Source organism: Phyllobates terribilis, unplaced genomic scaffold (genome assembly GCF_046119375.1).
Source record: "Phyllobates terribilis strain yellow unplaced genomic scaffold, ASM4611937v1 Scaffold_2__4_contigs__length_985480577, whole genome shotgun sequence".
Lineage (NCBI taxonomy): Eukaryota > Metazoa > Chordata > Amphibia > Anura > Dendrobatidae > Phyllobates > Phyllobates terribilis.
Window position 1 is genome coordinate 782,273,938 of NW_027362762.1, and position 23,126 is coordinate 782,297,063.

A 23,126-nucleotide genomic window follows, 5' to 3' on the forward strand; every position below is an offset into this window, starting at 1 on the left:
AAACAGCCAGACTCGGGAAGACCTAACAGTTGTACTGGCAACTTCCATCGTGTTGGTGTTACTGGGAAGGGAATGGATGCCCGCCTTCTGTCTGTGGCCACCACACTGCTTCTTCCTGCCTGTTGGGGTGCTCTGCCTCCCTCCCCCTGCGTGCTGCTGTCTTCGCTCTGCATGTCCTCCTGCCAGGTTGGGTCAGTTACTATATCATCCACCACCTCATCTTCCACTTCCGCACCCTAGTCCTCCTCCTGACATTCTGGCAATAGTGTCTCATCATCGTCCACCTCTTGTGACACTTTCTCACCGTCGCCTTCGTATGACCGTGGCTGCTCAAATATTTGGGCATCACTACATGCGATCTCCTCTTGCCCCGCTTCAAGTGGACCGGGCGAGAGGCCCGAAACTATAAATGGAAAAGTGAACAGCTCTTCAGAGTGTCCAATTGTGGGATCAGTTGTCTCCGGGCACTCGGCTTAGTGGGAGGAAGGAGGATCAGGGTGAGGAATATGCGGTCCAGACTCACGGCTACTGAGAGTTGACCGTGTGGAAGACAGGGTGGTGGTGGTGGCTAAGTGACTGGAAGCATTATCTGCTATCCAACCAATAACCTTTTCACACTGCTCTGTGTTCAATAGTGTTGTTCTGTGGTCCCCTATTAATTGGTCGAGCGAGAAGATGTGGGTGTTTGTTGTGGCACAATTTCAGCTTGCCCACGGACTCAGCCTCTGCATGCACCATCACCATCATGTCCAGTTCCCTGTCCCTTGCCACATGCTTTTCCCATTTTAAATGGAGGACAATATCTTCCACGGTCACTACAAATGGCTGAATTTGGAGCAAACTTATATGTTATCCATGTGACGGACAAACCATAGTTTTAAATAGCTGGCCTGTATGTAACTATTTTTAACAGCGACCTCGTGTCAATAACTTCGCTGACACATTGAAAACAAAATTTTAATGGGGGCCAGAAATGGCAGAATTGTCAGCGCAATTATATGTGATCCTTGAGACGGACAAACCATAGTTTTAAATAGCTGGCCTGTAGGTAACTTTTTTTAACAGCAAATTGGTGTCAATAACTTCACTGACACATTGAAAACAAAATTTTAATGGAAGCCAGAAAGGCAGAATTTTGAGCGAACTTATATGTGATCCGTGTGATGGACAAACCACAGTTTTAAATAGCTGGCCTGTAGGTAACTATTTTTAACAGCACCAACCTCGTGTCAATAAGTTTGCTGACACACTGCAACAATAAGTTCACTGACACAGCCAGGTCCTTTCCATGTTGATTGGTGCTCTAAAGAGCACCAAACATGCAGGGAGGAGACCCAAGCTCCCACCAAGCAACCCCAGAAATACTCGGTGAGCGCCGAGCATCTCGAGCAGTGAGACGCTCGGGCGAGCACCGAGCAGTAGCGAGTAGTGATCAGCGAGTGTTACGGGTCCGGGTGGTGGAACCTCTGTGCCGAGGTGCAAGGAGGGACCCAGAGGGGCGTGACTAAGTATCAACCCAAACCGACCCTGGTCGGACGGCAGCAAACGACACCGTGACCAGGGAGGATCCGGGCTGAGGGACCAGGTGCTACTCTGGGGACGACCTTGTAAGAGAGCAGGTGGCTCCCACGGGTCAGATTGCTGGGACTGACCGGTATGACGGATGGACACGGCAAGCAGGCAGATGTCTGTAGCGCTGGCGTCCCTGCCCTCTGCTAGGCAGGGACGCTGCTCCCCTCACCGCTCTGCTCCGTGCCCGGCGTCCTCTCCCCGCTCTGCTGTCAGCGCGCGCTCCTTCCCGGCGTCCTCCTCCCGCTCTGCTCTCAGCGCGCGCTCCTTCCCGGCCCCTGTGCTTAGGGCGCGCGCGCGCGTGCTCCCCTCCTCTTAAAGGGGCCGCGCGCGCCGTCCTAAGGAGTCCCCGGCCAATGGCCGGAGGACTTCATCATATATAAGGCACCTCCTCCAAAATGGAGGTGCCCGAGCAATGTTGTTTGCACCTGTGTCTCACCTGTGCTTCAGCCCTCAGGTCCCGTTGCCAGTTACCTGCCAGTTACCTGCCAGTTTCCTGCCAGTTTCCTGCTAGTTACCTGCCAGTTACCTGCCTGCTTGCCTGAGGTCCGACGGTCTGCCTTACTACTCCGGTCAGTCTGTCTATGGACCAGCTTGCCCGCTCACCTGGGAGCGCTTCTCCGTTATCTGCCTGCTTGCCAGCCCGGAGGCTCCGTTGTCACGTGCTGTGACCACCAGCTATCTCAGAGACTCTTGCCCGCTCACCTGGGAGCGCATCTCCGTTACCTGCCTGCTTGCCAGCCCGGAGGTCCCGTTGTCACGTGCGGTGACCACCAGCTATTCCAGAGACTCTTGCCCGCTCACCTGGGAGCGCTTCTCCGTTACCTACCTGCCTACCAGCTCGGAGGTTCCGCCGTCACGTGCCGTGACCACCTGCTATTCCAGAGACTCTCGCTTGCTCACCTGGGAGCACACATCTACCATCTGCCTGCTAGCCTACCCGGAGGCTCTGCCATCACAGGTCGTACCTACCCCTTACCCAGAGACTGCCCTGATCACTTGCCGTAACTCCCTGTCCGTTCACCCAGAGACTGCCACCCGCTCCCTTACAAGGGCCGCCCCCTTGTATAGTAGCTCAGAGGTTCCGCCTCCCGGACCCGTTACAGTTTGCTCGGGCCCTGGAACCCGGTGGCACCCAAGCTCCCTCGCTCACGGACCTGTGTCATGAACTGTCCCGTCAAAGGTCCCAACAGGAGTCCATCCTGGGTCACCTGCGGAATGTCAATACTCGCCTGGACACTCTGACTGCACCACCTGCAGCCACTGCCAGTACCATGACTCGCAACCCGGCAGCTCCGCTACCCACTAATACCATGGTAACCTATCCCGGTCCCCGGCTGTCTGCACCTCCTCGCTTCGGAGGCGACTCCGTCCAGGCTCGGGGCTTCATAAATCAGTGCACCCTGCACTTTGAACTTTTGTCCCATCAGTTTAATTCCGACCGGGCCAAAATTGCCTTTATCATGTCCCATCTCACCGGGGAGGCCCTGGCCTGGCTAAATCCTCTATGGGAGAGAGGAGACCCCCTGGTGTCCAACTTGCCTGCTTTTCTCTCGGCTTTCCGGAAAGTCTTCGACGAACCCGGACGGAAGACCTCTTCCGCATCCTCTCTGCTACGCCTCCGTCAGGAGGGTCTCACCGTGGGCCAATATGCCATACGGTTCCGCACCCTTGCCTCGGAGCTGGCCTGGGATAACGACGCTCTGGTATCCGTCTTCTGGGAGGGTCTGTCCGGTCGTATTAAAGATGAACTTGCTGGTCGGGACATTCCTACCTCTCTCGATGATCTAATAACCCTTGCCACCCGGATTGACCTACGGTTCCAGGAGCGTGCCAAAGAGGTCACCCGTGAGAGAAGGATTCCACGTTTAGCTCCTACTTTCCAGAAACCCGCCATTCCCTCCATCTCTCCCCAGGTACACTCTCCTGAGCCTATGCAGGTCGACCAGACCAAGATGGTCAAAACCCGTCAGGACTCACGCCGTGCCGAGGGGAGCTGCTTCTACTGTGGCAGTAAGGAGCACCGGATCCGTGCCTGCCCGGAGAGGTCGGGAAACGCCTGTGTCTAGGTTCGCTCAGAGAGGTCCACCTAGACAAGAATAAATCCTCTCCATCCCTGCTGTTGTCAGTTTCGATCATCTACGGGGAGAACCGTTATTTCGAACTAGCCCAACTTGACTCTGGAGCAGCCGGGAACCTTATTTCACAGTCCCTGGTTGAGAAATACCGCATCCCCACCAAACCTCTGGCTGTACCCTTGTCTGTCGCTGCCGTGGATGGGGGCCTCTTACCTCGCCCCATTCAACTCATCACCGAATCCATTACCCTGCAGGTGGGAATGCTGCATTCTGAAAGTATCTCCTTTCATGTTCTGCCTGGACTCTCTCACGCCCTCTTGCTAGGTCTGCCCTGGCTCCAGAGACATGCACCCGTGCTAGACTGGCAAACCGGAGAGGTCCTTCGCTGGGGACAAGACTGTCATAAAACCTGCCTGGTTCCCGTCCATCCCGTCCGTCCCTCTCCTACCCCAGCTAATCTACCTGGACTTCCGATTCCTTATTGGTCTTATGCAGATGTCTTTAATAAAAAGGAGGCAGAGACATTACCACCACATAGACCATACGACAGTCCCATCGATCTGCTACCCGGTACTACTCCTCCCCGTGGGCGTATCTATCCTTTATCCGCTGCTGAGACCCGGTCAATGTCCGAATATATTGAGGAGAATCTGGCCAGAGGATTCATCCGGAAATCTACCTCCCCGGCGGGAGCAGGCTTCTTTTTCGTCAAAAAGAAGGACGGCTCTCTCCGTCCCTGTATAGACTATAGAGGCCTAAACCTGATCACGGTGAAGAATAAGTACCCCCTTCCGCTCATTCCAGAATTATTTGATCGCCTGAGGGGGGCTAGGATCTTCACCAAACTGGACCTTCGTGGGGCGTACAACCTGGTTCGTATTCGTCAGGGGGATGAATGGAAGACGGCATTCAACACCCGGGACGGCCACTATGAATACCTGGTAATGCCCTTTGGTCTCTGTAATGCTCCTGCCGTCTTTCAAGAGTTGGTCAATGACATCTTCCGGGACCTTCTCTACTCCTGCGTAGTGGTGTACCTGGACGACATCTTGGTCTTCTCTCCGGATCTCCAGACTCACCGGAGGGACGTTCGTCAGGTCCTGCTCAGGCTAAGGCAGAACCATCTCTACGCTAAATTTGAGAAGTGCCTCTTTGAGCAGACCTCGCTTCCGTTTCTGGGCTACATTATCTCTCAGACCGGCCTACAAATGGATCCTGAGAAACTGTCTGCCATCGAGAAATGGCCCCGACCGGAGGGGTTGAAGGCCATTCAGCGATTCCTGGGCTTCGCCAACTACTACCGCCTCTTCATACCACACTTCTCTTCCCGGACGGCCCCAATTTCTGCGCTCACCCGTAAAGGTACTAATCCCAAAGAGTGGCCACCCGAAGCAGAGGAGGCCTTTCTTTCCCTTAAACAGGCCTTCTCTTCCGCCCCGGTGCTGCATCGCCCAGATGGCAACAAGCAGTTCTTCCTGGAAGTTGACGCCTCCTCCTCTGGAGCCGGAGCGGTACTTACTCAAAAATCATCTTCCGGGAGGATGGTAACTTGTGGCTTCTTCTCTAAACTCTTCTCCTCCTCTGAGCGCAACTATTCCATAGGAGACCGAGAGTTATTGGCCATCAAACTGGCATTGGAGGAGTGGCGTTACCTGCTCGAGGGGGCTCTTCACCCGGTAATAATTTACACTGACCACAAGAACTTGGCTTACCTCCAGCATGCCCAGAGACTTAACCCGCGCCAAGCCCGGTGGTCCTTGTTTTTTGCTCGTTTTGATTTTGTCCTTCATTTTCGCCCGGCTGACAAAAACGTCAAGGCGGACGCCTTGTCTCGGTCCTTTCTGGTGTCTGATCTCGAGGAGGATCCGAAACATATCATCGATCCCGCCAGAGTAATGCAGGTGGCTCCCGTGAGTCTAAATCGTCTTCCTCCTGGTAAGACGTTCGTACCAGTACCTGATCGGGAGAAGATCCTACACTGGGGTCATTCGTCTAAACTAGCTGGCCACGCCGGTCAGAAAAAGACCCTCCAGCTTATTACCCGGCACTACTGGTGGCCTAACCTGCACAAGGATGTAATAGACTTTGTTTCTGCCTGTGTGTCCTGCGCCCGCAACAAAGTTCCGAGACACCTGCCGGCCGGCCGCCTCCTACCTCTGCCAGTACCTGCTGCCCCCTGGCAGCATGTAGCGATGGACTTCATTACTGATCTACCCGTCTCTGCCGGTTGTACGGTCATTTGGGTGGTCGCTGACCGCTTCTCCAAGATGGCTCACTTCATTCCACTGCCAGGTCTTCCGTCTGCACCCGAGCTGGCTAAAGACTTTATCCGCCACATCTTCCGTCTTCATGGCCTGCCCCGTCACATCGTGTCGGATCGTGGGGTACAGTTCACTTCCCGTTTCTGGAGAGCCACTTGTAAATTGCTGGACGTCACCCTGGACTTCTCCTCCGCTTACCACCCACAGTCTAATGGTCAAGTGGAGCGGATCAATCAGAACCTGACCAGTTACCTTCGGCACTTCGTTAATGCCCACCATTCTGACTGGGTGGATCTCCTGCCATGGGCCGAATTCTCGTACAACAATCACGAGAGCGAGTCTTCCTCCAAATCCCCGTTTTTTGTAGTCTACGGTCAGCATCCTCGGATCCCGTTTCCCGTCTCCACCTCGGCGGACAATCCGGCTGCGGAATCTCTTGTTAACAAATTTTCCTCCATATGGGAGAGTACCCGGTCCGCACTCCTTCTGTCATCCGAGCGTATGAAAAGACACGCTGACAAAAAACGTCTGGACCCTCCTCAATTCTGCCCTGGGGATAAAGTCTGGCTCTCGTCCAAATATGTCCGGCTCAAGATCCCTTCCTATAAGTTAGGGCCTCGGTTCATCGGCCCACTGGAGGTCATCAGTCAGATCAACCCGGTGGCCTATAAATTGAAACTCCCGGCCAACTTACGGATCCCTAACTCCTTCCATGTGTCTCTCCTCAAACCTGTGGTGCTTAACTCTTTTTCCAAGTCTACAGGTACGCCTCCTGCTCCGGTTTCTGCTGAGGACGAGTTTGAGGTAGAGAACATTCTTGCCACCAAAAGGGTAAGAGGAAAGACCTTTTTTCTGGTAGATTGGAAGGGGTTTGGTCCTGAGGAGAGAACGTGGGAGCCCCGGGAGAACATCCATGCCCCTCTCATCCTAGCTAAATTTCTGTCTGGCCTAAAAAAGGGGGGGCCTAAAGGGGGGGGTACTGTAGCACTGGCGTCCCTGCCCTCTGCTAGGCAGGGACGCTGCTCCCCTCACCGCTCTGCTCCGTGCCCGGCGTCCTCTCCCCGCTCTGCTGTCAGCACGCGCTCCTTCCCGGCGTCCTCCTCCCGCTCTGCTCTCAGCGCGCGCTCCTTCCCGGCCCCTGTGCTTAGGGCGCGCGCGCGCGTGCTCCCCTCCTCTTAAAGGGGCCGCGCGCGCCGTCCTAAGGAGTCCCCGGCCAATGGCCGGAGGACTTCATCATATATAAGGCACCTCCTCCAAAATGGAGGTGCCCGAGCAATGTTGTTTGCCCCTGTGTCTCACCTGTGCTTCAGCCCTCAGGTCCCGTTGCCAGTTACCTGCCAGTTACCTGCCAGTTACCTGCCAGTTTCCTGCCAGTTTCCTGCTAGTTACCTGCCAGTTACCTGCCTGCTTGCCTGAGGTCCGACGGTCTGCCTTACTACTCCGGTCAGTCTGTCTATGGACCAGCTTGCCCGCTCACCTGGGAGCGCTTCTCCGTTATCTGCCTGCTTGCCAGCCCGGAGGCTCCGTTGTCACGTGCTGTGACCACCAGCTATCTCAGAGACTCTTGCCCGCTCACCTGGGAGCGCATCTCCGTTACCTGCCTGCTTGCCAGCCCGGAGGTCCCGTTGTCACGTGCGGTGACCACCAGCTATTCCAGAGACTCTTGCCCGCTCACCTGGGAGCGCTTCTCCGTTACCTACCTGCCTACCAGCTCGGAGGTTCCGCCGTCACGTGCCGTGACCACCTGCTATTCCAGAGACTCTTGCTTGCTCACCTGGGAGCACACATCTACCATCTGCCTGCTAGCCTACCCGGAGGCTCTGCCATCACAGGTCGTACCTACCCCTTACCCAGAGACTGCCCTGATCACTTGCCGTAACTCCCTGTCCGTTCACCCAGAGACTGCCACCCGCTCCCTTACAAGGGCCGCCCCCTTGTATAGTAGCTCAGAGGTTCCGCCTCCCGGACCCGTTACAATGTCTCTGTTAGCTGACAGGTGGTCACGGTACGTGACAGCAGAGCAGGTAGTAGTCTCTTGGTTTACCAGGCAGGTGGTCACAGCAAGTGACAGCAGAGCCTCCAGGCAGGCTGGCAGGAAACAGGCGGGCCCTCCCAGGTGAGTGGGCAGACCGACAATGCAGCTAACAAGCAGGTAACAGGTGGGCGCTCCCAGGTGAGCGGGCTGACGGACACAGCAGGTAACAGGCGGGTGCTCCCAGGTGAGCGGTATGACAGACACAGCAGGTAACAGGTGAGCGGGCTGACGGACTCTGCAGGTAACAGACGGATGCTCCCAGGTGAGCGGACAGACAGACAGGGCAGGTAACAGGCGGATGCTCCCAGGTGAGCGGACTGGCAGACAGGGCAGGTAACAGGCAGATGCTCCCAGGTGAGCGGACTGGCAGACAGGGCAGGTAACAGGCAGGTAACAGGTGAGCGCTCCAGGTTACCAGGCTGGCAGGCTCGGCAGGTAACGGGCAGATAACAGGCTGGCAGGTAGGACGAGGAGTCAGGCTAGCAGCGGGGCCTGAGGGCTGAAGCAGAGTTCAGAAACTGTGCAACAACTTTGCTCGGGCACCTCCATTTTGGAGGAGGTGCCCTATATATGGGAGGACCCTCGGCAATTGGCCGGGGACTCCTTAGGATGGCGCGTGCGGCCCCTTTAAGAGGGGGGGAGTGCGTGCGCGCGCGCGCCCTAAGCACAATGCCCGGGCGACTGCGCGCGCATACAGCAGGCTGAGAAGGAGAGCGGGGAGCGTGGTGAGAGGGACGGCATCTCTGCCCGACAGGAGGCAGAAACGCCGAAGCTACAGGGCTGCGCGCGCCGACAGCAGGCTGGGAAGGAGAGCGGGGAGCGAGGTGGTGAGAGGGACGGCGTCTCTGCCTGGAAGAAGGCAGAGACGCCGATGCTACAGCGAGTATGTTTTGTTAACCCTTTCGCCGAGTATACTCGGGCGAGCACCGAGTATTTATAGCGTGCTCGGGCTTTAAGTTTTTGTCGCTCTGTGAACATGATTTGCAGCTGTTTGACAGATTTAATACATGTGAGGCATGCTGGAAAACCAGGCATTCCTGGTGACAGTCGGTGCTCGGCCGAGTATACTCGGCGAAAGGCTTAACAAAACATACTCGCTCATCACTAGTAGTGAGCATGCTCGCTCATCACTTATTATTACACATAACTTAATTTATAGCCATCTATTGTTTGACTTCTTTGCCTGTGTGGATTGGACGGGTTGTTACCGACATCTGGAGATAATTTCATGTCAATTTCACCTGTAGAAATATATTTACTTGGAAAATTGGTGATGTGTTCAATACTTAGATACATTAAACGTCAGCATACTGCGATTATCTAAGTACCTCACTATTTTGTGTATAACAATAGTAGAATTCATATATTCATTTATCCCAGTGTGCTGACGCATAGTGTGTGTAGATATGTTTGTCTCTCATTGTGTCACAACACTTCAACCAAGTGTTCACTCTAGGCCGAGACTTGATAGGGGCCCAGAGCATGCACAATGAATTCTGTGGTCTGCTGGTGGCTGGAAGTCCGGGCATAGAGTGATCACAAGGCTGGAAAGTGCAGTGCACCAAGGTGTGAAAGACTGGATAGCAGACAAGTAGCAGCAGAGACAGCCATAGTGGTGAGCGGTGAGGTGAGCATGTTTTTTTCTTTTAAACCTCTTGTCTCCCCTTTACCGTTCAACAGGAAAGCGATTGCAACTGGTGACTATTTTGCTTAATTTATGCAGAGGGAACTACAAAAAAATTATATTCTTAAGAATGTGGATTTTTGTAAAATTAAGTAGAATTCAAATCTACTTGAATAAATTTTTATATCTCTAATAGAGACCATCCATTTTTAGGATGTGGTTGTATGGCTTTTCCACTTTTTGATAAAAAAAAATGTTAACTAAATACCTTACATTTTTAATGTGTACAGCAATAGTGGAATAATGTTCTATTTTTTTTGAAGATGTCAATCAAAAACTTTTCAGAATCTAATTATATGATTATAGTCAGCCAGCCACATGACATCTGTATGCAATGTGTTTTTAACATTATCTTTTACATACTGTAATTCTCTATGTAATTTAAAGCTAGTTTATAAAACTAATAAAGCAATCTTATATACAGATATAGAATAGATAGATATATCCTGTACACATATAATTTCACAAGTCTCCTACATATAATACACTTTCACCCTTTAGTGCCTTTCATTTGGCAATAAAGGGTGTTTAGTCTTATTTAACCTTATTAATTCTTGGGTGGCTGCGCGCTTGTATTTTTAGGCTAGGAAGGGCCCAATAACGAGAGACATTTCCAGCCTAATAATATAAGCCCCCAGCTTTCTGCTTTACCTTGGCTGGATATCAAAAAGAAGCGGGTCCTACATTGTTTTCTTTTAAATTATTTATTTGTTTAATATTTTAAATAAGCCTAAACAAACATGTGGCACTAAATGGTGCAAGTTTATTATTTGTAGGGGGCTTGTGACATTAAGTATCTACAGGACATCTATTCTTTCTATCTATCTATCTATCTATCTATCTTTCAGTATTTATCTATCTATTCTATCATATTCAGATCATTCGGATTGTGAATTTACTGTACTTTTTTTCTCACACCCATTGACTTGCATTGGCAAGTGCGATCCGATTTTTGCATCCACTCGCAGCATGCTGCAATTTTTTCTCTCAGTCGGATTAGAGCTGAGGAAGAAAAATCGCAGATGATCACTGCCTCATTGAATAACATTGGTCAGAGTGCAATACGATGTTTTCTCGCATTGCAGTTGTCCGATTTATACTCTCACATGAGTAAACCCTAATATTAAGGAACAAGTATAAAGGAGCGAATCCATTTACACTGCACTGTATCTACAGAGTGATCCTGTACTTGGTTGGTGAAAACAACGAATTGATTAAAATATATATTTTTCTCTATTACAGCAAACAAATGACACGGACAAAGGAGAACAAATATTTACTGATCTGGCAAAGGACAAAAAATACTATATGCAAATAAGAGCACGGCACAGTCATAGACTTAGCAAGTTTTGGGGAGAATGGAGTAAACCAGTATTTATAAACGAAGGTATTCAATGTTTTATCGAAAAACGTCTTATAAATGTATTCTGTATGGCAAAGAAAAATAGTGTCAGATTTTTAGATATACTGTCTTTGCCAACAATTTCATTAAAGAAGCACTCCCTACTTAAGTTTTATCCATTAAACATTTCTTAATGTAGCTGTATTGTAGTGTAGTTATATTAAAATACAGTAAGTACCAATTGCTGTCTTCGCCATTTTCCAACGTCGCTCTCGTCTTCTTCTGATTCTTTTAACTTCAAATCAGACTCCCAGATCACACATGTGTTTGTTTAAGTGTGTATACGGGGATGAGGAAATGCACAGACTCATATAGTGTTTAAGGCGAGTGTCTGAAAGTAAACACCGCCATCTGCTGGTCAAAGGCAGAAGAGAAAGTGAAAGTAAAAGAAAAAGAATTGCATAAGTAGGAACCCAAGAGTGAAGCACATGTTCCCACAGGGAGGAGATTGGGGAAGATACAAGGTCAAATGACAGCTGTGGCGCAGATACTAAATAAAAAAAGGCCTGGCTGGGCCAAGAAGGGGGAAGGTGGCACCCGAGCCTGTACCAGGAGCAAAGTGAGTTTACAGTCACCATTACCACAGAAGGGTCTGAGAGTCGTCAGATCCCGGAGAAGGTCAGAGCTGAGAAGAAAATCGATGACTTGATCTGAGAGGAAGATTTATGACCTGAGCTGAGAGGAAGACCATGACCAGAGTCAAACTAGATTCAAGAGAGGATCCAGCTAGAGTGGAGGACCGTTCCTGTGGGCCATTGCTTCCAGTATAGACGTACGATACAGAGCATAGGTTGGGGCCATGCTTCAGGGAATGGAGACGGCCGATGTGACGAGCACACTATTTACCAAGTGACTTACATATCTAGGACTTGCGGCCTAGCGAGAAATAACGATGACCCCCATTAGGGCCAGTGTAGTGATCTGAGTCACTTAAAGAGAATACGACGGTGATGGGCCTGGTAGTGAGTGTGATACCCATTAAGCCGAAACAGAAAGGCTAAGCATTACTGATCAACATTCGTTTCTTTGCTTGATAATAAGGGCAGTGTATATAAATAGCACATTGAGAAGACATAGTATTTAGTCGCATCGCTGTGTTCTGATAGTGTTTTAATAAACTCTATTGACCTTGTTACTGTGACACACAATATAGTGCTTACTTGTGTGTATATATACACTTATAGATGGACTTGCTTTCTGTGTTAGTCAAATAAATAGTGTTGGTTTATTACCACTGTGTCCTCATTCTCTGCGCTGTTGCATCCAAGTAACTTGCTTACATGTGGACTGGAAGTCACTTTCACAATGTACGCCTATGGAGTTATGTAGAGTCTTTGTTGACCTACATTAATGGAAATAGCACTACTCCACACAGCAGTCCATGTGTGACAGATAACGGATAAAGATTTTGAAGGGAGTGCTTCTTTGGCTGACATAATGACACGCAATGCCCTAATTGTGGAATTTACTGGAATTAAGTAGCTTGAAAACACATGCCACAATTTGATGTTTGTATGATTATATTGTATGCACAAAAGATAGCTGTCGGCCCAATAAAAGTTTGACAGCTTTCTCTCTTAACTCCCCAATACACAAGAAAGCTCAGCTCTGCCAAGTGCTCCTGAGTTCTCTCTGAGAGAGTTACTGTCAAACTCCTCTGGTAGCGACTGATCTTCTAGGAGAATACAAAGATTGTCCATCTTAATGAAGGGGCGTGGTAGAGGTAGACGCTTCTGATTCATGAAGAGGTGCATGACTCTTCATGAATGAGGAATGTCTGATGAGAGAGGTGCGCCTCTGTGCATCTCACCAGAAATCTTACTCCAGTCAGAGACAGTAGTAGGGGACATCACAGCTCATCATTAATTAGAGAAGCTGTAGCATCATGCCCCTGCCACCCCCCCATCTCGCCCCAGCTTCATCCATTTTGGCAAAGGTTGAAAATGGCATGACATTGATAAAATTCATAACAATTTAGTTCACAAAAATTTTGCCACTTTTCTAAGCAATTTACTCCAGAATTCTTTCGAAATTGCTTTGTTGAATTGGGGCCACAGTAAAGAAACTTAAAGCAAATTTGTCAATTCAGTTGGAGATGTCTAAAGCTGAAATAATGTCCGCATAGAATGTTATTTATTATAGTGTATGGCACAACAACTAAAAAAATGGTTTGTTTTTGGATGATTTCAGGAATTATTTTTTTTATTCATTTTTATATCTACAACATATTCCAAAGTCAAAGTGACTGTCCCCATTAGGGCAGGGCTGGATGGGAATTGAGGGATGACAAACATTTTTATTGTTTTAGGCCAAATTCATATATCTGTAAAACATGGTCTCCTGACATGAGCTCAAGAGCTTCATAAATGCCTTTGAGGTTATTAAGTTCAGCTGAGGAGATCCACAGTCAGTCTGTGCTCCATGGCCCGTACTCAGATCATGTGAGGTATTAACCTTATCATTGACTTCAAAGTTTATGATAATACAGTATGTCACTCAGATCAGAATTTCTGTCTACTGCCCACTATTACTTGTAAAAGTTTGAATACTATTGGTAATTTTTGTATTTTGACAGTTTTTTTGCTGCTTTGGTATTCTGGAAGGAATCAATAATCAAATGTAATAAAGTCATTAACAAAAAAATTATGTTACAGTGTAAGTTAGACAAATCATTAAAATACTTAAGTAGGAACACGCATGCACTCTCACAGCTAGTACAAACTAACTGTTCATTTTAAAATTCCTAGTATTTTTTGTATGCATCTCAGTAGGAACATACTACTGTACATATAGGATAAGACATAAAGGCTTATACTTAATCTAAAATATAGTGTTTTTAGTCTACCTCATAAATGTCTTCAAAATATCTTGGATAAAAAGAGAACAAAGAAAATCTTAGTATGATTCATTAGAAAGAAATTTGAAGTATACACGAAAGAAACTTAATCTAGAATTGTATCCATGCTTTTTTTCATATCATTTTTGTAATATATTTCTATTTTGTTATTAGATAATAATGTCTTTCCAGCTTGGATTTTTATTGCGATTGTACCAGCTTTTTTTGCTGCTCTTGCTTTCTACCTATGCAAAAGGTAACACATTTTTATTAATTTGCGCTAAGAAAAGCTCTTGTAGTACTGCTCTTCATATTTCTTCAAATTTAAAGGAATCTGGAACTAAGTAACCGTCTATATGAACATGCATGCCTTTGAAGTTTAAATCCATCAACACTGTTATATTTTTTACCTGCTTCATTCCTCAAAAAATAGTGTTTTAATGCAGATGGGGCATTTAATGGGTGTGACAGAGCACTTAAGAAGCCACTGCCTCCTGAGGTTGTTTTCCCTCACAGCACAAGCCCCTTTAGCTTGATTTTTAATTCACAGCCTGATTTCATTGCCTGTTGTACCATAGGTAGTAAGCTATCAATTAAGCTAAAGGGGCTGGTGGATATGAGGTGTGAGGTAGATATTCTAAGCCTTAGGTTTGGATAAACAACATGGACCAGAAGTGAAGGTGCAACATATCAGTTTTTGACACATGAATCAGCAAAGACCAGTAGAGTGGGTAAAACAGATGAAGCAGAGCTATGTATGCGGATACACACGTGAACTGTACTGTAGATGAAACTGGTATCTACCAGTAGGGAAGCAGTTAATCACAGGAATGCAGTCTGGTATCTTACAGCAGAGCAATGGTTAAACACAGGAGTAACTGAGAAGTAAATGCATATGGCAATAGTCAATAGCAGCAATGTAACAATAGTAAATACAAATAGGAAACACAATTGGAGAGATGCATTTCCTTGATTTGCAGACGCCAGGTGTGATTGATGACTGAGAAAAGTTGTGAGGAGTTGATACTTGCAGGCAAGAATCTTGGAGTGGATAACATCTAGTAATTTGGAGTCAGTAGCATAGAAATAAGGAGAATTGGGGAAGATGACAGACACCTGGCTGGAGCTGACCCAGAGAAGTAGCAGCAAATTCCTGATAACATTTAAGCAACTGGGGACAATGTCACTCAATAATCAAGCACCTGACCTCTGGCATAGGTGACCATAAAAGACCAATAGTAATGATGTCTGAAGAGTTTGTCGGTCTACCTGACAAACCCTGAGTGAACTACAGAAAAGAAAGGCTGCTGCAGAAGGGATTCAGGTACCATTTGCCTCATCTGTCTAGGGCACCAAATAACATGTCCTGGCTCTGCCCTAATTAGGCATGTAGTTTTAATATTACAGCTAATTAGTGTATTTGTTTAATATAATATATGGTTTGCAATAATTAATTTAGTATTAAGATTTATTTTTCATGTATTCTGTAAATTTCGCATTTACCATTTTAAATTTGACTCTTACGTAAGTTTTGAGGAAAAAATTACATTAAAAAGTTTATTAGACCGAGCCCTTTTTCGGTTGAAACCATTACTGTGTTCAGCTGATCACTACCAGTCTAGTCCCTCATGCCTTTTAGGAACAGCTGATTTCAGCAACTGAAGAAAAAAAAGTAATATTACATTCTGGGCATTCATATTAGTTTCCTACCATGTAAATCTGGATGGACCAGATTTACTTGTCTAAGAGAGGATGTTTGTTTTTGGACAAGACTTTGTATGTGAGACTACACTCTTTGACATCTTTAAACCCTAGTGAGGCATTTGTACAGAGGTCACCATGATAATGTCATCCTTCTAATGGCACATTAAAGTCTGCCTTATCTACATTAACTGTACCACTGAAAACAATACACTTTCTCTTGTTGTGCAGGAAAGCATTTCCGCAACCATTAATTGCAATTCTGAGTCTCTGTCATCATTGTTTTAGTATCATTATGCTGTGTGCCCACAATGCGTTTTTTAAGCGTTTCCGCAGCGGCAAAAATGCTGCAGAAATGCTTAAAAAATGCATGGTAGAAGGCCTGCCTGCCATGTTCCCCAATGATCATCCGCATGTGCTGTGCACATGCTGTGGAAATTTCCGCTGCGGGTTATCATTGCGGAAAAATACACAGCACTACCAATTATTTGGCGGAAGCGCAGTCTTTTCGCCGCCATTGACTTGCATTAGAACTCATGTACTCCACTTCACTAGATAAGCACATGCGGAATACATGCGTTCAATGTGCGGATGGTACCCAGGTCTAGAGGAGAGGAGACTCTCCTCCGGACCCGGGTACCATAGAAACTGTAACAAAAAAAGAATAAAATAAAAAATAAATATGATACTTACCTTCTGGCGGCCCCCGCTGCGCTTGTCCTCCCATGCCAGCAGATCGCGATGGACTGGAGGACCTGCGCTGACGTCATAGTCATGTGACGGGTCACGCGACGCTGACGTCGGCAGGTCCTTCAGTGTACCGTGATCTGCCGGCAGCCAGGACGGGGCGAAGCAAGACTGCGGGGGCCATCGGAAGGTAAGTATGGATTTATTTTTTATTTTTAAACATTCTTTCAGTCACACTATATAAATCCATGCCGGTTGCATAGATTTATATAGTGTGACCAAGCTGACAAGCACTTTCCAAGTGATGCTAAAATAGCTTGGAAAGCGCTTGTCAACCCGCATGCGGAAATGCATGTGAAGAACGCTTAACATCCGCTTGTCCCTGGCAGGAAAAACGCATGTACAATCCGCATGTACTATCTGTATGTACAATCCGCATGCGTTTTTTTCTGCCAGGGAGATGCAGAAATGCTCAGGAAAAATCCGGAGCATTTCTGCATCGTGGGCACATAGCCTTACTGTTTTCCTTCCTACTCCTATTTATAGAACAATAATGTTCTCTCATAACTATATTGTCTGGTAATTAACTTTATATTCATTTCTTAAAGAGTAATGTAACTTATTATTATTTCGTAGATATATGAAAAAACTGCTCATTACGCCAATTCCACATCCATCTCAAAATATTAAAACTTGGTTGTATATGGATCAATCAAATGATATAAGACTACAGGTAATTTACTGTTTAAGTGCGAAATGCCTAAATTATTTTTTATCTCAGTTAGAATGGAGTGGCGGTGTAAATGCTAACTGCTACTCCATTCAATCCTTATGGGGCTGATGGAAAAAGCTGAAAGCAGTGCTTGGCAACCCCTTAAGTAATGAATAAAGTGGTGGTCAGGCATGCACACTGCTACTAAAAGCCCAGTCCAGTTGATCAAGGTGAATCAGTGCAGACCTCAGGGGTTGGACCCACATTGAACTATAAGTTATCATCACCTATCCAATGGATAGTTGATAATTTCCATTCACTATTAGAGATGGGTGAACCTGAACAGAAATATTCAACGTTTGTACCGGACAGTCACTCGTTGGACCTGAACGCTGAACCCGAACTTTCTCCTCAAGTCCGCTGCAGTGTCCAGTGGAGAGAGAGAGAAAGATAGAGATTTTTTTTCCTCTTACAAGTTTGGGTCTCCATTATTTTCAATGGGGTTCGGGTTCTGGTGGAAGTTCAGATATCGTTCTGGTACCCGAACCAAACTTTCTCAAAAGTTTGGGTCAGGTACCAGAACCCGAACTTCCACCAGTCCGCCCATCCCTATTCACTATACAACCCTTTTAAAAAAGTTGTCCCACAAACAAAAAAGTATATTTTAATTAAAGGAACGCTCCCATCAAAGTTTTTATCCTCCTAATATATTGCAATCATAATATTATATGACACTGTGTACTTACAATTGATCATTTTGCCTTTCTACCCAGTAAATTCACTCTACTTCCCCCTGTAAGAGATTTATGCACTGACTCTTGACTCCTGCAGTGTAAATCCACCCCTTGTTTTTACATAGAGCTTAGAAGGATTCATCTAATCACTTCTTAATCACGTGATGTCATAGACCTAATGGAAAGCAGAAGAATTAATTGAGTAGAAAGGCAAAATGAGCAATTGTAAGTACACAGTGCTAAATATTATGGTGAATGCAATATATTAAGAGGATAAAAAAATTATGGGAGGAGTGCTTCTTTAACAGATCTTGTGATAATAAGTTCTACAATAGAATGTGTTACAAAAATGTTCCTGTGCTGAGATAATATTATAAATGTGTCCCTGCTGTGTACTGTGTAATGGCTGTCTGACCGTGCAGGAACATGGTCTGATCACACCACATCTCCTGGGCAGGGGAGGATGCAAAAGAGTATACAGACATTACAGCTGATTCTTTCAGTGAGGAAAAGTAGGTTTTTAAACAGGCAGGTAAATGTTTTACTCACAGAAAGCAGCATCTGCAATCCCGAGCTATAATATCTGTATGCTCTCTTTTGTTTCCTCCCCTGGCCAGGAGGAATTGTGGAACTTATTATTCCAAGATCTATTGAAGATCTATTGATTAAAATGTACTTTGTTCATTGGAAAACACCTTTATGGATGCTAAAGTATTATTAAGAAAGCAAGACAATATGCTTGAGTAGCTAAATGGGCCTCTGTTACAAATGTATGGCCACCAATATAAAACTGTATACCTACATACTGACTTCTAATAAGCCCTTAGGGAATGAATGATTTTAGTTTTTATGCTTTCATGGCTCTAAAAGCCTTGATATAGCGGCATGGGGGCTTGTTTTGTAGGCAAGTTTCAGTTTTAAATAACAATTCATTTGACCATATGAACTACGGAAAATGGGAAAAAAATTCCAAGAGTAATGGTGAAAGATCAGTATAATTATGCTGAAAGCAAACTTGCAAAAAATAAAAAATGGCTTGTGTTGCCATTTTCTGAGACCCAGAACTTTTTTGTTGGATAGTGTGAGGGCTTGTTTCTTGGGGAGAGGGGTGAGGTGGTAGCTTTATTGATACCACTATTGAGCATGAGCACATATGCTTGTATTGCTTTTTATAAGGAATTTCTGAAACCAAAAATACATCCATTCTGATATTTATATTTTTTTCTGTTTCAGGGATCACTGTTTGCGTTAAAAGGGTTGACCCACAAACAAAAGTATGCTTTAATCAATATTTCTTGAAATAATAAGTTCCAAAATTGAATGTGTTTAAAAATAATGTTCATTTGCTGAGACAATCTTATGAAAGCGAGTATACAGATGTTACAGCATGGGATATCAGTTGATTCATTTTGTGAGGTAAAACATTTCACTGCCTGTTTTCAAACAATATTCTGTGCTATCTGTATCCTCTCTTTTGCTTCCTCCCCTGCCCAGGAGCTGTGGTATGATCAGACCATGTTCCTGCATGGTAAGACACAGCCATTACACAGTACACAGAAGGGGCACATACAGTGGGTACGGAAAGTATTCAGACCCCTTTAAATTTTTCACTCTTTGTTTTCATTGCAGCCAATTTGGTAAATTCTAAAAAGTTCATTTTTTTTCTCATTAAAGTCCACTCTGCACCCCATCTTGACTGAAAAAAACAGAAATGTAGAAATTTTTGCAAATTTATTAAAAAAGAAAAACTGAAATCTCACATGGTCATAAGTAGTCAGACCTTTGCTCAGTATTGAGTAGAAGCACCCTTGTGAGCTAGTACACCCATGAGTCTTCTTGGGAATGATGCAATAAGGTTTTCACACCTGGATTTGGGGATCCTCTTCCATTCTTTCTTGCAGATCCTATCCCGTTTCGTCAGGTTGTGTGGTGAACGATGGTGAACAGCCATTTTCAGTACTCTCCAGAGATGTTCAATTGGGTTTAGGTCAGGGCTCTGGCTGGGCCAGTCAAGAATGGTCACAGAGTTGTTCCGAAACCACTCATTTGTTATTTAAGCTGTGTTCTTAGGGTCATTTTCTTGTTGGAAGGTGAACCTTCAGCCAAGTCTGAGGTCCAGAGCACTTTGTAAGAGGTTTTCATGCAGGATATCTCTGCACTTGGCTGCATTCATGTTTCCTTCAATTGCAACCAGTCGTCCTGTCCCTGCAGCTGAAAAACATCCCCATAGCATGATGCTGCCACCACCATGTTTCACTGTTGGGATTGCATTGGGCAGGTGATGAGCAGTGCCTGGTTTTCTCCACATATACCGCTTAGAATTATCACCAAAAAGTTCTATCTTCATCTCATCAGACCAGAGAATCTTATTTCTCATAGTCTGGGAGTCCTTCATGTGTTTTTGAGCAAACTCTATGAGGGCTTTCATATGTCTTGCACTGAGGAGAGGCTTCCGTCTGGCCACTCTGCCATAAACGCCCCACTGGTGGAGGGCTGCAGTGATAGTTGACTTTGTGGAACTTTCTCCCATCTCCCTACTGCATCTCTGGAGCTCTATCACAGTGATGTTGTGGTTCTTCTTTACCTCTCTCACCATGGTTCTTCTCCGACGATTGCTCAGTTTGGCTGGACGGCCAGGTCTAGGAAGACTTCTGGTGGTCCCAAACTTCTTCCATTTAAGGATTATGGAGGCCACTGTGCTCTTAGGATGCTTGAGTAATGCAGAAATTCTTTTGTAACCTTGGTCAGATCTGTGCCTTGCCACAATTCTGTCTCTGAGCTCCTTGGGCAGTTCCTTTGAGCTCAAGATTCTCATTTGGTCTGACATGCACTGTGAGCTGTGAGGTCTCATATAGACAGGTGTGTGCCTTTCCAAATCAAGTCCTATCAGTTTAATTAAACACAGCTGGACTCCAATGAAGGAGTAGAACCATCTCAAGGAGGATCACAAGGAAATGGACAGCATGTGACTTAAATATGAGTGTCTGAGCAAAGGGTCTGAATACTTATGACTATGTGATATTTTAGTTTTTCTTTTTTAACAAATTTGCAAAAAATTTTACATTTCTGTTTTTATCAGTCAAGATGGGGTGCAGAGTGCACTTTAATGAGAACAAAAAATGACATTTTTAGAATTTACCAAATGACTCCACTGAAACAAAGAGTGAGAAATTTAAAGGAGTCTGAATGCTTTCCGTACCCACAGTATATAAGATTATCTCAGCACAGGAACATTATTTTAAACATATCCAATAGTGGAGTTTATTTAATCTGTTGATTAAAATATTCGTGAGAAAACCCCTGTAAGTATTTTTGTATTTTATTAGTTCTGACAGTAATTCCTGCAGCAATACCAAAAAAAGTTATTTTTTTTAACCCCTTCACGACCTTGGAGGTATTCATACATCCAGGTCGGTAGGTACTTACAAACCTTGGATGTATGGATACATCCAGGCTGATTTGGCAGCTGACACCCTACTCTCAGTGTCAGGAGCACCTCATGCCGGCACTTTAACCACCTAAATGCTGCGATTGAAATTGATCACAACCTTTAGAATGCAGGCAAAGAGAAGGATCCCGCTCTGTCATGCAAAAAACAAGCTGCCATACAGCTCCATCAGCCAAAAAATAAAAAACGTATACCTCTCAGGAGAAAGCAATGCCAGAATAATAATTTTTTATCTAAAATAGTTTTTTTGTAAAAGTGCCAAAACATAAAAAATTGATATAAATGTGGTATCGCTAATCATACTGACCCGAAGAATTAGCTGCCTTACCATTTTTACCACACACGGAACGGCAGAAAGAAAAAAACAAAAACAATTCCTGAATTGCTGTTTTTTGTTCATTCTGCCTCACAAAAATTAGAATAGAAAGCGATCAGAAAATGTCATGTGCCCGAAAATAGTACCAGTAAAAACGTCAACTCATCCCGCAAAACACAAGCCTTCAAAGGACTCGGTCGGCAGGGATATGGAAAAATTATAGCTCTCAAAATATGGCGATGTAAAAACTAGTTTTTGAAAAAAAAAAAACTTCTTTTAGTGTGTGACAGCAGCAAAGCAAAAAAAACTGATATAAATCTGATGTCTAAATCAATTATATCGCATGAGGAACGGCGTAAAAAATAAATATAACCAATTCTTCACCTGCTGTTGATTTGTTCATTCAGCCTCCCAATGATCACAGTAAGGCCCAGCTCACATTTATCCTGTGCTCTACGCTGAGCACTTACACTGGGGTTTTTGTGTAAATTTCTAAAATATGTGACTGAGACGGAACCCTCCAGTGGAAGATTCCCTATAATGAGGCAGATGGAGGCACTGTGGATGCTGTCTGGCCTTTGATCCGGTGGTGTCCGTCTTTATAGGCGTGCATAAAAGTGCCGTTGGCCACAGTTTTGTGCACTTCTGAAAAGAAGGACAACACTGATTAGAGGCCAGAAGGAGTCCAGAGTAACTCTGTTGCCTCATTATAGTGAATGATATCTCAGGCATTTCCTCTGAATTATGTCACTCGAAGATTTAAATGGAAACCCCAATGTAAGTGGTCAGCATAGAGCGCAATTCAAAATGTTATGTAAAATGTTCCCAATTAAAGCTTCAACTCAATCCACAAAAAAGCCCCCACTCAAATCCATCATCTGTCAGTGGAAATATAGGGACTTCCACATTACGGGTAGTACAAAGACTCTGGAAAAGCGAAATGGCTCTTTCCCTCCTAAAGAAATTCAGCAAATTTTGCACTCCCAAATCCAAATGCCCCCCTCCCTTCTAAGCCCCAGTGTGCCTAGACCATATTTAGCATTCACACGTTTGGCATTTCTGTAGCGATGGTAGCCAGCCTAATTTTTACGGGTTCGTATCTCCAGAAGCATGAGCTGGGCACAATTTACAGCCACTACATCGTACTGGTCACTACAATGTACTGGTCACTACAGTGTGCTGGTCACTACAATGGCAGTTTGCAATTTTGACTCGGCAACATCCACTGCTGCTTGTTTCTGGAAAACATCCTTGGAGTCATAATTGTCGCTACACCTGTAGATCAATTCCCAAAGGGGTATAATTTCCAAAGTTGGGTAACTTGAAGGGTGATTCTACTTAGGGGCTCTGTATATGGAGTCTGCAAACTATTCTAGGAAAATCTGTGCTCCAGGAGGGAATTAGCGGTCCATGCCTCCCGAGCCTGCCCATATGGCTATGCAGTACTGTACAGCCACATATGGAGTATTTCTGCATTCAGCAGAAATTGTGGGACAAAGTTCTATGAAGCACCTGTGGGATCAAGGTGCTCACCACAAATCTAGATAAATTCCCTGAGGGGGTCTAGTTTCGAAAATGGGGTCACTTGTGGGAGTTTTACACTGTTTAGGCACATCAGGGGCACTCAATTCGCAGCATGACACCCGCAGGCCATTCCATTAAA

At 45.8% G+C, this 23,126-nt stretch overlaps 1 protein-coding gene across 6 annotated transcripts in view; it reads left to right on the top strand.

The window, feature by feature from the left end:
* LOC141228990 (interleukin-5 receptor subunit alpha-like) overlaps positions 1-23,126 on the top strand; it is a 169,705-nt gene that overhangs the window by 142,949 nt on the left and 3,630 nt on the right. For 5 of the 6 annotated variants that reach the window (XM_073667379.1, XM_073667384.1, XM_073667387.1 and 2 more), the window contains 4 exons: positions 10,870-11,014; positions 14,040-14,121; positions 16,890-16,986; positions 18,933-18,973. In XM_073667379.1, coding sequence (XP_073523480.1) covers positions 10,870-11,014; positions 14,040-14,121; positions 16,890-16,986; positions 18,933-18,973 — 365 coding nt within the window. The remainder of the gene's footprint in view (positions 1-10,869; positions 11,015-14,039; positions 14,122-16,889; positions 16,987-18,932; positions 18,974-23,126) is intronic. The other variant, XM_073667370.1, reaches the window with a different exon arrangement.